Source organism: Tubulanus polymorphus, chromosome 1, assembly GCF_964204645.1.
Source record: "Tubulanus polymorphus chromosome 1, tnTubPoly1.2, whole genome shotgun sequence".
NCBI classification, from domain to species: Eukaryota; Metazoa; Nemertea; class Palaeonemertea; order Tubulaniformes; family Tubulanidae; genus Tubulanus; species Tubulanus polymorphus.
This window is the reverse complement of record NC_134025.1, coordinates 27,848,942-27,867,337: the sequence shown is the minus strand read 5'-3', so window position 1 is coordinate 27,867,337 and position 18,396 is coordinate 27,848,942. Positions and strand designations below refer to the sequence as shown.

At 35.7% G+C, this 18,396-nt stretch overlaps 2 protein-coding genes and 1 pseudogene across 2 annotated transcripts; 1 reads left to right on the top strand and 2 right to left on the bottom strand.

Moving 5' to 3' along the window:
- Nucleotides 1-9: 9 nt before the first annotated feature.
- Nucleotides 10-18,385, top strand: LOC141913634 (uncharacterized). Its single transcript, XM_074804967.1, has 10 exons — nucleotides 10-1,246; nucleotides 10,974-11,169; nucleotides 11,777-11,939; nucleotides 12,061-12,108; nucleotides 13,394-13,470; nucleotides 14,639-14,693; nucleotides 15,098-15,284; nucleotides 16,183-16,289; nucleotides 16,409-16,510; nucleotides 16,590-18,385. Exons 3-10 carry the CDS (start codon nucleotides 11,844-11,846, stop codon nucleotides 16,605-16,607), a joined length of 690 nt encoding a protein of 229 aa, XP_074661068.1. The 5' UTR covers nucleotides 10-1,246; nucleotides 10,974-11,169; nucleotides 11,777-11,843; the 3' UTR covers nucleotides 16,608-18,385.
- Nucleotides 2,963-6,737, bottom strand: LOC141915110 (uncharacterized; annotated as a pseudogene).
- LOC141904531 (acetyl-CoA acetyltransferase, mitochondrial-like) lies at nucleotides 7,881-10,861 on the bottom strand. Its single transcript, XM_074793128.1, has 11 exons — nucleotides 10,829-10,861; nucleotides 10,564-10,614; nucleotides 10,340-10,457; nucleotides 10,167-10,262; nucleotides 9,972-10,072; nucleotides 9,575-9,872; nucleotides 9,415-9,507; nucleotides 9,223-9,336; nucleotides 8,609-8,673; nucleotides 8,354-8,511; nucleotides 7,881-8,185 (listed from the first exon to the last, which is right to left on the bottom strand). Exons 1-11 carry the CDS (start codon nucleotides 10,853-10,855, stop codon nucleotides 8,065-8,067), a joined length of 1,242 nt encoding a protein of 413 aa, XP_074649229.1. The 5' UTR covers nucleotides 10,856-10,861; the 3' UTR covers nucleotides 7,881-8,064.
- Nucleotides 18,386-18,396: the final 11 nt, after the last annotated feature.

Below are 18,396 nucleotides of genomic sequence, written 5' to 3'. Positions count from 1 at the left end.
TGTCAGTGCATGGTAAAACTATACAAACACCAGCATAATTATAAATAAGTCGTCCGTCCAGTGTATGGAATTGCTTATATCAAACTGGTTGAAATCAAACATAATATGATTCTTCATCACCATTGCATAATATTGACCGTGTACTCATAATAACCATGACAAAAAATGTAATATTCGATTGCAGAATAGAAAAGTGTGGTATTTCTGATTATCAGTAAATGATATTTCAATGTACAGGAAGAGGTAGGAAGTGGAACAATTTATGAAGGAACGTAAAAGACTTTCTGTTTTTTTGTGGTATAACCAATGGTTATCAACAAGTAATAGCAAAAATACATCCTCTTTATGTATTTTTGGTAATAGTAATAACAGTGCATTTTAAGTAAAACTCTCAGAGTTTATAACATTACACAAGAAAATACATAAGAAACTGTATGTACCGAGTATATTTTTGTACATGATACATGATATATTTGTACCGAATGTATATACATTAGTCTATGTTCAGAAAGTATGTGATCAAATAGACGTAAAAACCAAATACTGGTACCTAGTTTGAACTAGAGGTACATAGAGGAAAACTTCTTCACCGGCATGGCCATGTAGAGGTATTAAATGATTATTGCAATTCAAGAGGATTTTATCTAGTAATCATCAAACTTTGATAATTCAATGAATTAGAGGAAATTCAGGAAACCTGCACGATTGTGGTTTGTTGCTAAAACCAGTTTTCATCGAGCCTATAAGTAAATTAATGGTTAACAACCTTGTGATTTAAAGAATATTCATGAATTTCATGGTACATTTTATTACGAGATTTGGTGAAGTATTACTGTTCATACCCAGTACTCTCTAAATGGCACTACTGGTATCAAATAGCTGGATGTTGGTGATAAGCCTTTATATTTCAGAATCTCATCAAACCGCAGACGAGTTGGCATAATCAGCATTTGTTGTTATAGCAATAAATGCATATTCTTTTGTAAAGCTCATTCGCCTATGATTTTTTTTCTCCAACCACCCACACCAGCGAAACAAGGTACAATGTCACGTAGCTTTATTAGCCTGAGTAACGGCTTTGATACAATAAAGCTCCGGGCCTGTTTTGCATTATTATTGCTGTCATTGCTTTTATGGTGGAACCATACACCGAGTTCTGATGATCTTCCCTTGATTTGCAAGAAACAGCTCAATGAAATAATTAGAATATTAGATGGCTTTACATCAATAATCCATACGGAGGAAGGTAACTGAACTTCATATCATTATATGTATATGTATAAATAGAATATCTGTCGATTTATACTTCAATGATGAAATTATTGACATGCTTAAATTTGGGGACAATTCTGAATCATTTTATGGTTTGATGCATTTACAAAAGATAATCTTTAAACATTTCGTTTTTTAAAAACTGTACGGTACTGTTATTTAAAACAGTACAGTACCGTTGAATTTTTTGGGAAGATAGTCACACTGGATTACAATGTTTTAGCTAAAATTGAAAAAATGATTTTAATTTACTAGGTATAATATTAATGAATTGTCAATTGTTTTATGGTTTGTTTAACAGGGTAAACGGCACATTCATTTTCATATTTCATTACCAATATTTTCTATTTATATGATGATCATTGATTTTTTTCTCAATAGATGTTTGTATAATCGTAATAATGTTTGCTCATCTATGAATCAGCGTAACTCTAGTTTACCATGGCTTTTGGTCTCCAAGATTTGTCCTGTATCTATCGGTGTAATTGTATTGTATTTGTAATATGTTTCCAGGATAATGCGGAAGTTTAACTAGTCAATCTCTTACTCAGATGTATAGTATTATTATTTTTGTTAGAATAATCTCTTTCTCCTTTTCTCTAAGATGTTGAAATAAAGTGTATATGTTTAATTGAATATTACTTCATATTTTCGTACGTAATTCTAAATTGAAGTTCATTCCTATTCGCAATTTGTCGAGAGCAAATGTCCAACAACCAGCACACACACAGCAAATAACTAAAATCAACAGCTATCATCTTAAATAGATTTTTATTCATCATGCATACCAAGAAGGATATAAACTATGAAAATGAAAGTATCATGTTTTGCAAACCTTGGGTTCAAGGTTAAATACTCCACACACGATAGACGGACTGAATCTAAACCAATGTTATCTTCCGTATTACAATCATTTACAATTCAGTTCGTTCTAGACAATAAATAAATATAATATTATTTATTCAGTCAACGTCGGTTTATTCATGGCTTCTATCCGAGCATAAATCTCTTTATTATTGAAACACATGGCATCCAGTAACTTCCTCATAAAATTACCATTTATATAAATACTGTGTAGTACATTTTACTAAAAGCACAGCATAACTTTCACTACTAAGAAATAAAATAAATACTATTATTATCATATTTCAAAATCACTATATAATCATCTTTATTATTGCACATCATTTTTTGAAGAATTACAAATCGATTTACTATTTTACAAATTAATTATAAAGTAGCATGCATGAATGTACTAAGATATGATTACCTTCACAGTTTGTTGTAAGAATACTCTGCAACCCACCACCAGCAATTAATCTATTTATATTCCTACCAGAAATAGTGATACATAATATACCCAATCTAGGTTCGATAATCTCCAAATTGTTCAAGAATTCGGAAATACAAGTAGAAAATCTATTCATATCATATGTTGGCAATTACTTATTTTGACTGATTAAGAATGTAAGAATGTATTTTACATATTGGTTATTGAAAAAGGATACAGAACATACTGTATTTTAGTTTACATTACTTTTACGAAAAAATTAAGAAAGAATTGGCAGTTTTGTTACATTTCAACAATAGCACAAAATTGTGAATTAGACAAACATAGAATACATAATACTATAGATGATACATTTCTAATATACGCAAGCAGGTCAATCTGGGAAAAATCCTTCACAGATTACTCTAAATTATCTTTAGGCATTGCAAGTCTTCTGATGGGTAGAAATCGTTTAATATTACGTGGTTGGTTCACTGAGGTGTATGTAAATCGATCGTGCCGTAATCTATCGGCATCTTGTTTAGAGCAAGATAATCCACCCGGCGTATTCTGATACCCGGACAACTTTGGGGAGAAAGTGATCGGTTTCATGGTTATATTTTGACGAGTCGGAGTGTTACACGCTCCGACGACATTCGGCGTGAGATTGTTCGCCGTTTTATTCAACCTTAAAATTGGCAGATTATCCGACTGTCGAAATTTCGGCGGATGACCGGAATTAAGCCGGCCACTGCCTACAGACAGGCACATCTTACTCGAGCTATATTCGCTCTCTGATCGAACATTGATAATTGAATGACAGCCATCACCGCGGGGAATATCACCTGAACCCAACGTAGTAAAAGACATCGTATTATCATTCTCGTCGAGGAAATCGCTCGACAGCGGAGAAGCTAATTCATTTTCCATCAGGTCAAAACTCGACGACGAGCAGCTAACCTTAAATTCCGGCTCTAAATGAAGCGCTCTCAACGGAGATGGTCGACCGTACGAAATCAGTCTAGTCTTGTTTATAGCGGGCATGTTAATTTCAGCAACCTCCGCGTCGTGAGAAGATAAATGACAGCGTTTACTGGCCGGTAGCTCGAAGGTATCACACAAACGCTTGGAAGAAACGGCATCATCAACGCTTGATGATTTATAGCCATTAAGACCGGGAAGAGGTGGATGAGGTGATGATTGAGTTGAAGCATCCACCATTTCTACGTTGTTTTTCTGTTTATTCGCCAGTGTTTCAAGTAACACCTGCAGCTGTTCCTTACTGACCTGTAGAATCGTTGTCTGCGGTTTTTGACACGTTTTTATCACCGGTTTCGTGCCGCGCAAAGACGCGGAAGACTTCAATAGACTCGACACTTTCGGATTTATAGTCGGTTTCGTCAATTTGATCGAACCCCTGGCGAAAAACGCAGGTTTCACAGAAACTGATGGTATTTTACGAACTGCGACTGAAATTAAAATATTACCATAAAAATCAGAAAATCACGAATAATAAACATGGCGATTAGTTATGAAAAGACCGAAGAAGTTACCTTTATTTATCTTTGGAGTTGAAGGGAGAGATGAAGATCTTGAGGCTCTATACAACTTGTCTCGTTCCTGTTCGACTACCTGACAAATCTGTTCAAACGATGAATGTCTCGCGAATGGTTTTTTGGGAGTAGAAATTTCAGGTTTTATGTCAATCCTCGACTCCTGTGCCGCAGATGGCTGTGTAACTGTGGATTCAGCTGAAAGATAAATTCATTGATTTCAAATTTTTATGAGCAGATTTTTTCAGATTTGTGTACGATATAGCCAAGACCTACCGGTGTCTCCATCCATAGATATCGGTGGTCCGATGTATCTAAATCCGGGCTTCCGTCCGGAGATATTCGTAACGTGACATTTCTGAATCAATCCCAAACTTGTGAGGATATTTGCAATATCGTAAAGTCGACGAATTTTAGCTGAAAGAAGAAAACATGATGGTTCAAATATAGGTTTTATTTCTACCCAGCTCAGATTGCAGATGGACTCTGGAATTTTTATGAATTGGATTTTTTCCCATTGATTTTTTACAACAAAATACCAGGCTCAACACATTTTTTTCATATCCTTAAAATTGGCTTTTGTTATTTTTCCACACATTTTTCCAGACATTTTCTTCGCAGATTTTTCACATTTTTCAAGTCAGACTCGCATCAATTACGTCAATCTGACTCGTGTAATTATCCTAATTGCATCGTAATCTCAACTAATCCTATGATGGACTTACTTTTATATTTCGCCTGCTCTATTGTGTTTATTTCTTCACCGATAATGATTTTCGCCGCTAAGTCCAGATTTATCACGCTCGGCTAGAAAATATAATCATAAATTGGGGCCCCATACAACAACAGTGAACACGAACCTAACCTGAGGAAACGCGAATAATGAATGGATGTGAACTTACATCAGCAACAAGGAACAGCATTAAAAATTTCTGACTCATAATTCCGAGCGATTTGTCTTTTCTCAGCATAGCTATCAAATAGAATACATTCAGTGATTATCAAATTGAACAAGGGTTGAAAAATAGTTGTCAATGTTCACTGAATATACCTTTAGCGGCCATTAATGCCATACTAGACTGATTGTTTTCGTTACTTTCTAATTTCATCAGCTGTTGTTTGAACACATTTCCCGAAATGCCTTTACAATTCTCCAGTTGTTTAATCACGTTTATCTTCTCTAGATAACCCTCGGCCAAACCAAAAGCCTACAAAACACAAAAAATAATAACCAACTTACAGAAGTGTCATATTCAAACTTAAGCATAATTTCGTATTTAAACAAACCATGACATATTCGAGCTAATAAAATAGCAAGCATATGACAAAAATACAGCAAAATCTTTTAGAGAAAGAACATTGAAGTGAGGAATTGAAGTTTCATATATATATATATAAAGTAAAAATTCTATAATTCTCCAGAAGCAAAATGTACCTTCAATTTTGACAATGTAGCGATGAGATTAGTTTTTCCGTGCCACGCGTATCTATTTTTTCCGACTCTGCTCACAATTTCAACGCTTTCGAGAACATTCACGATATCATATATTCTACGCCTTTCTACGCCTAGAAATCCATTTTTAAAAAATGAATGCATTGAGATATAACAAACAACTATCAGCACAGTTGCTTTATACAGTCAAACCAGCTTAATTAGAATCAGTTCAATTCGGATTTTGATGTGATCTGGATATCATTAACTATTATACGTAAAAAATGTTTTATCTAGATTTCTTGTAAACTGGATGAAATTTGTTGGTTCTAAAAGATCCGAATTAAGTGGGTTTTACTGTACCAGATTTCATACCTAATTCCTTAGCTACACAGTCTAAGCCAATTTCAATACTCTGGCAGATATCTGGATATTCAGGAAACCGCGACAAAAATCTGAAATCAAATCAAATTGAATGAAGTTATCGCGACTTAAAAAATATTAGATAATACACGATTTAGATATTTGTAATTCACAGTATTTACTTTTGACTAAGTAATCCGAGGGACTTATCCTTTCGACTACCGTGACCATCGATATTAGAATCAGTCATCAAATCATCGCAAACAGCTGTCGACGATGAAACGGAATTAGTGCATTCATTTTTCTGTTGACGTTTGAAAAGTTCTTTTTTCTGATCTCTGATACGTATTTCTGGACTGATCGCGCTCATTAACATTTTCAGATTTGCGGTCGGAGTAACGGGGCTGTCGTTGTCGTTAGGTTTCGTAGGAGTAATCAAAACGGGCGCTCCGTGAGTTTGAGTTATATCTCTGAACGGTTGTCGTAGAGATGTCGCCGATCGCGCGAAGTTTAGACGCGGTGAAAGAAACACGTCGTTTTCTACGTTTTTCATGTTCGAGCTTAATTTCGATTTAGGCGTCAGAAACGGATTAGTCGTCCTGCAACTAGCGTTCAATTGAGGTTTCGAATTCGGTGAAAGAAACACATTTTCCGAATTATCATTTTCGGGTTCGGTTTCGCGAATTGACAGTTTCATATTCTGATCGCTGTTATTTTCATCTTCTTCATCTTGACTGAATACGGGAGGTAAGGCAAGATTTCCGCATGACGTCAGATCGGCTCGCACCATCTCATCAATGTCCGATTCCATATCCTCAAAACTGAAATCTTTCGGTAGTAAAGCCATGTCTTCTATTTCTATAGGTCCTGAAATTCGAGAAACGTATCGATATAAACATATAAGCCACTAAATTTCACTGTCATGACAAGATCAAAATTCAACCTCTGGTGGCAGCGCCAGGGCATGGCCCTCTCATAATATCTAAAATAGTTACTTTAGATAATAGTTTGCAGTTGACAAAAAGGCACCCTTGCTTTTAAAAGGTCATATTTGAGCCCCCCTTGCCAATTATATCCCACTCCAAATAGAACTCAAAATATGCCACTACTACACGGGTACTACAGCTATACTATAGCCATGTCAAAGACAGAAGATTAGAGTTTATCTCATACGGTACGTGTGGGGCCCCGGGCTTTATTAGGCTACTTGAGCTGTTGAGGTGATGAGGTGTGGTGAACCTTTGATACACGTTATAGGCCTATTAGATAACCTTAACAAGCCTGAAGCCGGAGACGAAGTAGTACTAATTAGTAGTAATAACATTAGCCCTTTTTCTTCTTTCGTCGACTCTCCCCATCGAATCGATCGACTGGACTCCGATTGGCATGCGATAATCGAAAGATCTGTGAAAATAATCTAAAAAACGTGGGTCTTATTTACCGGTTAAAGTCGATGTTTATCTACCGATCCGTAGTTGTACGTCTTCATCAGTTAAATATTTCGTGAGATCGCGCGAAAATCACACTCGACGTCCGTTAAACAACACACTGTACTCACTGCGTACACTGCACCATCAACAATGAACATCGCTCAAATATGGCGCGTGTCGGCTTCACATCGAGGCTCTGGGGATTCCCTTTGTTTGTAAACAATACGACACGTGTTTCTATCTACACCCTTTAGTTGCCATAGGCTGTAGACAATGCGCCTGCCGCACGCGCTACCACGAGCTCCCGCCTGCCTATTGACACTCAAAGGCGGGAAAGTTTGAATGTACTTTATAGACGCACCCGTCACACAAAAGCAATTCATACGACGCATCCGTGTTGTTATGGATCTCGCCACAAAAGGGGATTCATATACCGCCTCCAGCAATAAATAAATAGATCACCTATCCTTTTCTCTCTCGGGGGCACTTCTTGGATGGAGCCAATCACGAACCGACAGGCAAAACAGTTAATCCAAACCTCATAGCGATTTATTTGCTGATAATATCAGTATGATTTATTTACACGCATATATATCACAAACACCTTCCTATTACAACCAACAAACAATACCACAAAATCATTACGGATTTCGAACTATAATGATTCAGATCTTGACTCTAGATTCACTCAAAAGTGAAGAAATCATAGCACATCTTAAATCTTATTTTCAATATTCCAGAAATTTATAATCGTTCGACCATAATGGCAGACGCTCCACCACCTCCATTACAAATTCCAGCAACACCTTTTTCACCTGGTTTCAAGTTGTGCACCATGTGCAGTGTAATTCTTGCTCCAGACATTCTGTAAAAATCAATAAATAAAACATTCTCAGGGTATTTACAGATATCAGTGAATGCTCAGTGGACCCTCAACAAATAATTCCCAGATTAAATTATACAATATCATCAGTCAATTCAAAAGATCTTTCCACAAAGAAAACTCAATGGAGCTATCTATTTTCTTGCTTACCCAATAGGATGTCCAATACTGACAGCTCCTCCGTGAATATTGACTTTACTCGGATCCAAATCCAACATTTTTATGTTCGCTAATGCCACAACACTGAACGCTTCGTTGATCTCCCACATAGCAACATCTTCCTTCTTGACACCAGTATTTTCAAGAAGCTTAAAATATTGATTGACAGAATGGATTGATAGAAATAATGTTTGAATTGATAATGCTGCTAGGAGGTACTGGTACAAGATTTCTATCTCATCTTACCTTGGGCATAGCATAAGCTGGTGCAATAGGGAAATCCATAGGATCAACAGCCGCATCAGCGAATCCTGTTTCAACCAGAAATATATCAGATTAAAATTGATTGCATACGTATGGAAGCCCCTAGGTGACATACGAGAAAACTTTTTCACTATTTCGACTTAATAAGTCGAATTTCGACATAATAAGTCGAATTTCGATTTTTATTTTCATGTCGAATTTCGACTTCATTAACACGAAATTCGACTTATTATGTCGAAATTCGACTTATTAAGTCGAATTTCGAGATAATAAGTCGAATTTCGTGTTAATTAAGTCGAATTTCGAGTTTTATTTTCATGTCGAATTTCGACTTATTAAGTCGAAATTCGACTTAATTAACACGAAATTCGACTTATTATCTCGAAATTCGACTTATTAAGTCGAAATTCGACTTATTATGTCGAAATTCGACTTAATAAGTCGAAATTATGAAAAAAATTATCTCTTATGTCACCTAGGGGCTTCCGTACATACGAGATAAAATAAAAAAGTTGTCTTTTTGTATTTTTTATACGGGTACATAGAATCATAAATAACATAAAAGTTATGATTTAGATTTATGTTTTAATACATACCAACAATTCTGGCTAACGGTTTAGCATTGAGTCTTTGTGCAGCTGCAGCTGTCATTAGAACTAATGCAGCTGCTCCGTCATTCAATGTACTTGCATTTGCTGCAGTTATTGTACCTAAAACACAAAATTGCTCAGATTACCAAACAAACACTAATTTCTTACAATGGAGACTTGTCGAACATGAGTTCTTACCATTTTCTTTAACAAAAACTGGCTTCAGAAGTGGAAATTTGTCAAAGTTGACCTTTTTATATTCTTCATCTTCACTTATAGTAACTTCTTGTCCTGAAAAAATATATCCTTGATATTCACTGAATCAAAAAAGTGTCGAAAATCTATTTTCCAGAAATACCTTTTTTCTGAGGAACTGTCACTGGTATTGTTTCTTTCTTAAATATGCCATTAGCTGCAGATTCTTGACTTCGTTTATAACTGTTTATTGCATAGTTATCTTGTTCTTCTTTGGATATTCCCATCTTCTTGGCCGTTTCCTCACCGCAGACACCCATATGACATTTGTTATAAGCGTCGGTCAGACCATCGAATACAATACCATCGACAAGACGTACTCCACCATAAGGCGTATCTCCACGTTTCATGTAAAAAGGAACATTCGACATACTCTCCATTCCACCAGCAACCATAACATCCTGAATTAATAGAATTAAATATATAAATACATACATATTTACATTATCTCTTTATTCATGATTATCAAAACATCACCACCAGTTTTAGTAGATCTTTACCTGATGTCCACACATCAAACTCTGAGTTGCCATCATGATAGATTTCATGCCAGAAGCACACACTTTATTGATAGTAGTACATGGCACAGATTGAGGTAACCCTGAAAATTAAAATCATTGTTGCTCATACAGATATACAAGTTCCCCATTGAATCAGAGGATAGTTAGTTAAAATCTGGAGAAGTATATGGTTACCTGCTCCTAGGCAAGCTTGTCTCGCAGGGGCCTGACCAGAACTGCCCTGACAAACATTTCCCATATAAACCTCTTTGACTTCCTCAGATGGAATACCTATAATAGAGAATATATACAATTCTAATATATCCATAAGTAAAGGTTCAACGAGCACTACTTATAATCTAACATACCGGCTTGTTCAACAGCAGCTTTGATTGCAAAGGTCCCGAGACGAGGAGCTGAGAGCGCTGCCAAACTGCTGCGGAATGATCCAATAGGAGTCCTTACAGCGCTTACCACAACAACATCCTGATGTATAGAACATTTAACAACAGTTTTAGTTTAATAACAATAAAGAGAAAAGGAAAATTTAATAATAATAATTTCTTTGAAAAAATATGGAAAGTTTACTTACATTGAGCGCTGAAGCTTGAGAAAATCTGCGAGATGAAAACCTTGCACTTGTCTACAATAGAAAACCAATAACTGCATGCTTTAACCGCTAGATGGCGCGCGAGTGCATGTTCTTGAAAATTACAACTACCCTGTGTTCTTTGTACGTAATACATCTACCATCTAACTCTTTATGATTATTATTGACATGAACTATTATTGTTTCTTCTCACTCGATTTCAGGCACCTATGTCTTTATTTAACGTGAAAAACACTGAAATTCTTACCTTGCTGACATGGGAAAGGATTTTCATGGAGGCTGCCATCTTGTATTTAGTCTCTTCCTAAATGATTGATTTTTGCAATATACTCAATATACTGGTAACATAGATATTGTATATCTGCTATGATACTAAAATCTTATGTTTACAGATATAATAACTTCATCATGAACTGAAATAAGATCGCAATTTAAAGAATTCTATGAATGATTTAGAGATTATGAAAAGGGATTTCCCAAGTTGCAGGTGCCCGTCATTTTGACAGTTCTTCAGTTCACTGCTTGCTGCTAGTGCTGGGGCTTGGATTATCACTGGAACGAGCTGCTTTAACAGGGCGAGTCTTCATGGTACGGTAGTTACATTATCATCAGCTTATGAAAACGTTTGTTTTTTTTGTTATTCTTATATAATATAGTTGGACAGAAAAAAACTTGACACTGTTTCTAGCGTTTGTTCAGTTAATGTGATCGTTCGTTAGTTGTTGACCAACTCTGGTCAGCTCTGTGATGTGCACTCGATGTGCAGTGCACGCTTGCTATTTTTAAACCTGCATATTTTTGGTTTAGTAGTTTTATGATACTTGCTTTAAAAGGATATACCTTGTTTCATTTCTTCTGTGCATAAAAGTTGACCCAGCCTGCTGCTATCTACCTGTACATAAGTTTTTTTTTTTTAAATCATGATCAAGCTGAACAATAACCGGTAGTTAGGCTATAGAAATGAAACATTTTTATTGCAGTTAGATACAATTAAGTTATCCGGCCAAGAGAAGGTATCTTTTTAGCCTATTGCTATTTGCACCCTTTATCTTGAATTGCTCAATTGTCTGATTCCCTTTTGTAGTAGAGATCATTGGTGACAACAGTTTAAATTTCTAATCGGAAATTATTTCTTTGATTAAAATGACATATGCTGAAAATAGTGACTAGGCCAATACGTTTTCCTATATTTCAGTGGTTCATTGTTGATTGAAAAACTAGGAGAAATCACCCTTGGAAAATAAACTGAATGAATTGACGCAATGGATGGGACTGTAGTGTACAAATTGTGTGATGTTAAACCAGAATTAATTGATGCTTGGAATGAGCAGTTTGTCAACTATTACGACCAAGTACAGGTAGGACTTTAAGTTGCTAAACCTAGTAATCAAATGTGATATTTCTAATGTAGGCTCTATGGAATATTATCTTTTGCAGTTATATAAGCTATATTAAGATGACCATTCATTTTATTTACAGGTTCATAAAGGGGATATATTCCAGGATGGTCCAGCTGCTGATGCCATTGTAAGTATCTTGTTTATATTGAATTTAGTGAAGGGGTAGGGCTAGGACTACTCAAGACACCCGTCTAAGTGTAGCTTTAGCATGTATTATCGAGGCTGGGCTTTGACCATTTATGGTACCACAGTAGATCCAGCCTACTGCCATTACCGTGTCAGCTAAACTCGCGTGGATAGAAATATGATCCGCTTTGCTTTATTATTTCGAATGTGATGAAGATTTAATTTGATGTTCCCAGAGATGCTCGCGTTGCATCAGATGTGATAGAATTTCAAAATTTCCTAGGGGATGGCCCGCACACCTCTGTGATGCTGTGATATTGCGTTGAGCAGTGCTTGGGAGGGTGGATCCACCTCGCCTGTGGTCTGTGAAATATCTGATAGTGACAGTGAAACTGAACAACAGTCCGGTTACTTACTGAGCGATGCAGTGTTCTGAGTTGTAACTGTGCGATACACTCAACGTTTGGTTCCTAAAATAAAAGGTTAAATCAATGCCTCATCACTGAGGAACAAACAAGGTTCCACCATGAATTAACTCATCCTTTCATCTTACCTTTAAATCGGAAGTGTGTGTTGTGTTTCCATAGCAACAACTGGACAGATTGGGTACGGATGCTCGATACAGCGAAATTTATGAGAAAGACCAGAAACATTTCTTTAAGATGATAATTATTGATATGAAGATTTTCAGTATGAAAACTTCAATGTGTTGCATTTATGTACTGATTCACGATCCTGCCATTCATTCAGTTATACATCAGTTGCTCGATGTGGAGCAGCTGCAAAATCTTGCATCAGATAAATTGATGTCGAATGTTGATATAATCTATTAGATTTCTATGCAATCAACCGACCAAATATCGAATGTTTATAACAGGATACTATCATACTTCAATTAACAGTAGTGAATGTCTGGGCTTGATTTGATTACCTGAAAGCATTGATTTTCCATTTGCCTTGTGGCGATGAAAATTACTGGACATTTACTCATTACGGTGGCTATAATTATTACAGCTATCTTCTAATCATCACCAGTTTGTTCATGTCTAGACCGCTTTAAATACCGGATACTGGTGCACTGTATTCACCTTTAAACTGTTCAATGTTGAATTGGAATCTTTCCAGCGTAAAATCATCGGTGGATTTCGAGCAGTAAATTCGAGATGATTGAAAAAGCGAAAAAGAGTAAAAATCATCGTAGGAAAAATAATGATTGATGTATTTAAAGTGGCTAGATGCATCTTTCGTCGTAGTCCCTAATCAATCTAACAATTAAAAAATTTCAGGTTTCCCCTGCTAATTCATTCGGATTTATGGATGGAGGGATAGATGCCGTATATACCAAACACTTCGGAAAACAATTGTAAGTTTACTCTGCGGAGTTGGCTAGCTTTATCTAACTACGAGTCATCATAGCCTGGTAATAATCAATTTGTTATATTACCAAGGACTGATTCTCACAGCTGTTTCGTCGCTAGATTTATCACCTCTCACAGCGAGAGAACAACTGCTCCTGGCCAGTTAAAACCTGCGTTATATACCTCGCATCGATGTCATTTTCTTGTTATTCACAACTGGAAACTAATGTTTCTTGCTCTGTTGATTCTGTCGAATTCGTACGAAAACAAGATCAGTAATGCGGTCCCAGAGGGAACAGATTCAGTAATTCAGTTTCACAAGACGCAACCAGTTTTATATATTCTGGTACATTAGCGTAATCAGCTTACTGTAACCTCGTAACAGTGTATTCTCATCATTAGACAATAGCTAGTCTTCAATAATGTATAAAAACATACAGTACCAGTGATGAAATATTATGAAAAAGATTATAGATCAAACGATCTTAGAGCGTTTACTTAGCTTGGAGGGTCTCGGTGTGATTTTGGGCAGGTTTATGTCGAAGTGCCTCTGGTTCCTACCCGTATGTTGAACCTTGCCTTTTCAAAATTAGCGTCATTCTGACGTGAAAGGCTTTACTGGAGATCAGGTGGTTTCAGCAGAAATTGGCGAGAACTCTCCTGTATTGACTGCGATCTACATAATTGAACTGTTTTTTGCGTAGATCGATACCGCTATGATTGATATGTCCGTCACGCTTTGTGTTGATTTTCGTCAGGTAAATAATCTAATCCAAACAAAGCTAAAGCTGACTAGGTTCTGGTGATTGAATATCAATAATCTGCATTCATGAAATAAAAAAAGAACTGTTAATTTCCCTTATCATCCTTCAACATTTTCGATGGTACCCTAAGAGACTTTGTTCCTCCAGGGTACTTGCAATAAAAACTGGGTTTTTTCTTTATTACACTGTATTATATACCCTAGCCTGAGAAAGTTGAGTATTGACTCCTTCCTTCCTGTAGGTTCTGCTGGATCTATGATTCCAGAACATTAAAAAAAGAGGGCTGAACAAGCTTCGTGGCATCGCCGAGTGTTGATCGAGTAATATTCCCTTGATCTCTGAGTGCTGTCTGATGTTGAATGTGTTGATGCGGAATTATCAGTTGATGATGGTCACTTGTATCTTGCAGGTCTGAACGACTACAGCACATTATACAAGATGAATATGACGGTGAATTATTAGTGGTAAATATTTCAGTGCCGTTGATGAATTCCAGGTCATTTTCATCCGAAATACTATTCTCCGCTGAAAAATAGTGATGTCGATAATATAATCTAAATGAAACGTGTTGAATGTTAGCTACGTCGGTCGGTCGATTCTGAACAAAACGCAAACGAAGATTAATGGCAATCATCCGGACTGATGCATTAACATGTTCTTTTAGTTTCGAGGTCCACATCCTCCTCAACCGACCAGGAAGCTTCAGAATCTGAATAGACATTATTTGTCAGGCCATTACTTCCCCTTTAATCAAGTGTTCATTAAGCTTGTATTCTGTCTCAGTATTGAAGACATCTTGCGTCACTTTCAAGGACAAAATCATCCGATCGATCTAGGGGTTAAAGTCTCTTAACTCTTTTTATTTTAGGGCCAAGCAATCGTATTGCCAATATTTGAGAATCACGTGGTACCATCAGATTTGACAGCTGAATGGAGAAGTTGTAATGATGGACAGCCTATTAGATATCTAATTTCCGCTCCAACAATGCGCGTTCCTCTGGATGTCCAGGAAACTGTGAATTCGTATCTTGCGTTCAGAGCTGTGATTTTATCAGGTAACTCACTATAGGAGAACATCGGTTGTGTACACGCGAATAGTCATTGAATCAAATCTCATATTTCAATCTAATATTGGAAATCTTATATAGATTTATTGTGGTTTCGCGTTAGTAAGGCGATTGATTTGATACAGAGTGTAGTTGAATGAATAGCTAAGTGATTTGAAAGTTAAAGCGCTGCGCAAAACTGCAGAACAATCCATGACAAATAATTTCATAGCGTGTAATGTCGTCAAAGAAATTTTTAAGCTTAACTGATGAATCTCAAAGGAGTACCGACCGGTATGTGATGTGAAAGTAGAATCTGCGATGATTAGCTATCGAACATTCTGCCATTTTCACCCCTGCACAATCAATACATGGTCAATCAATGTATTGTTGATTGAGCTATACCTGAAGTACACTTCTCTTACACTACCGATTCTTGTTATCACGATGAATATATGTTTGCGCAGGACTTCAGTTAGCTCTGCGATGATCTCCAAATACAAATCTTTCCTACATCAGTAACTCTTCAAGACTTGGCAGCGACATGTCACGCAGTTAAACTGATAGAATCGCGCGATGTTGAAATAGATTGAATTTTTTTTTCAAATCGAGTAGAAATTGTGAAAGTAGTTGGAGACTGATGGATGATGTACCGGTATTCACATTAATTCACTAATCGATCATAATGAACAGAACGTGAATTATTCTATGACAGAATACCTGACAGTTTGATAAATCAAAGGTTGAAGAATATGATTTCCATAAATACAAAACATTGAATCAATTTCCAATAAGAGATAAGATCAGATCCTCTATTTTATTTTCATAACACATCTGGAAGCAGAGGAAATTACCGTTCATCTAGATATTTATAAACTCTTCAATCGAATAAACTTTTTCATTTCAGTACAAAAACATAATAAAACCCATCCAGAAGATCCAATTCGAACTGTTTTATGTCCTGGGCTTGGTACAGCTGTAGGACGTATGCCAGCGAAACGATGCGCTTACCAGGTTTGTTTTTGATATATAATTTAAAAGTAGCTTCAATAGATTGCATACATGATATAAAACCTTATATTTCTTCAGGGTTCTACAAATGATAGATATATTGTATCATTCTATTTATATAGATGCGTCGGGCGTATGAAATCTTTGAATTAGGAAAGCATAAAAAGCTCTTACATCCAACACATTTGATGTATATGCACTACGACCACGAAACCATGTCTGAGGTTAGTTTGAATTGAAACTATAGATGTTGAAATAAACATCGAGAATCGTGATATTTTCAGTCTTCGTTTTATGTTTCAGTATCCAATGTTGAATTAGAACGATGAATTTTAGATGATGGTATCCTGTGATATGATGAGTACCGCACTGAAAGATGACAACGGCTTCAAATAGCTCGAGATTCCGAATGAAGAATGGCTTATATTGCGATCATATATCATTTCAAATATACATGTACCATATTTCACATTCACGATGCTGTATTAATGGATTATGTATCAAATGAAAGTGTGACAAAGATAAAGAAACTGTACTGCGTTTGATCAAAATGACATAAAGAAAAGTATTTTTGATGGTTTATTGCTTAAAAATGGCTGAAAATTACCGCGACCCATCTTTTCGTAATGTTCCACCTTCAAGAATATTGTCTCTAGATACATCAGTTGTTCGGTGTACAATACATGTTCAAATGTAGCTGTTTATATGTATGTATCCACCACCTACTCGCTTTCTGGGAATAGTCACCGAATGAAAGGTTAAATGATGAGTTTTCTGATTTCTTCGAGTAAAGAAATTTTAACGGTTTTAAAATACCAACATCTGTTCACATGATTACGGGACAACAGTCACAACTATCCATAGATAGATTTTTATCATACAATCATCCCTAAAGGGTAGCAGTAATAAACTTTTGAATGTTACTTCATTAATTCTTCTCCAGTTTTATAAACTGATAGCGATTTTCATACCAGTTTTATTCATCACGATAATGTACTGGTTAGTATAGACCAACATCGAATATGCAATGTGCGATTTGACAATTTAATACATTTTCTAATCAAAGTTGAAGGGATATATATATTAATGAATACAACGTAAAGAAGGTATTTATTTGATTGATGTTTGTTGTGTTGGTAACAGGAAATACGTTATGTACTCGTAAATATGTTCCTTTACGCTTCATAAACCGTTTTTCAAATACAGCATCTGGATTTTACCATAGAACTATTCCATCATAGTTCTATGTACATCTGCTGTAGAATCGATGGAGCGGTAAATATCTTAATTATGTGATGGTGAAAAGTTTTATTCAAACTTTATTGATGTCTTTTTCAAATAGTATAGTTCTGTATCTTATTGATAGTCTATCAGACAGCATCTGTTCTCATAATGTTTTATATTGAATTTCTAATTGTTTACTATGTACTGTATCTAGCATGCTTCATTCACGAACTTAGGTGTTGAAAAAGCGATGTGTCATACTCATATTAGATACTATGACATTTATACGGTAAATATTTTATATCTACATGACTAATAGTTGATAGCATCTTTCTCATGGATTCTAGAACTGATAACCTGAAGTATTGTATATGTTTTAATGAAGATTATACCTCTTTTTGATTATTGACCTGTATTAGCAGCGGATGCTTAGATTGTACAGTTTTGTTTTAACGTTTAATGACAAAAGCAGGCTCGAAAATAATGAAGCTCAAATCAAATACAATACTCATTTGAATCATCGGTTAAAACCTCATCTAGTATGTTTTTAATAGCATTTCATATCCATTGAAAATTATATTAGGTATTGAAATAAGAAAAAAGATTAGTAAATCATGTGTGTAGTAAACATAGTATAGCCAGCCTTTTGCTCAAGAATATTTATTTTACATACCACATCGATTTGCAATGAAGATTGTAAATGAATGAAACTATAACATCTGTGGAATAGGTTTAGGACGTATTGAATTCTCAATAGCAATAGTTGTATAAATTGTTTTGGATTAGTCCCCATAACAAGTTTTGGGACATTCCTCTATTTAATGTTGTTCTCCTATGGTACTTGTTTGATATCTAAATTTTAGCAATAAAATGTCTATTCTTTGAT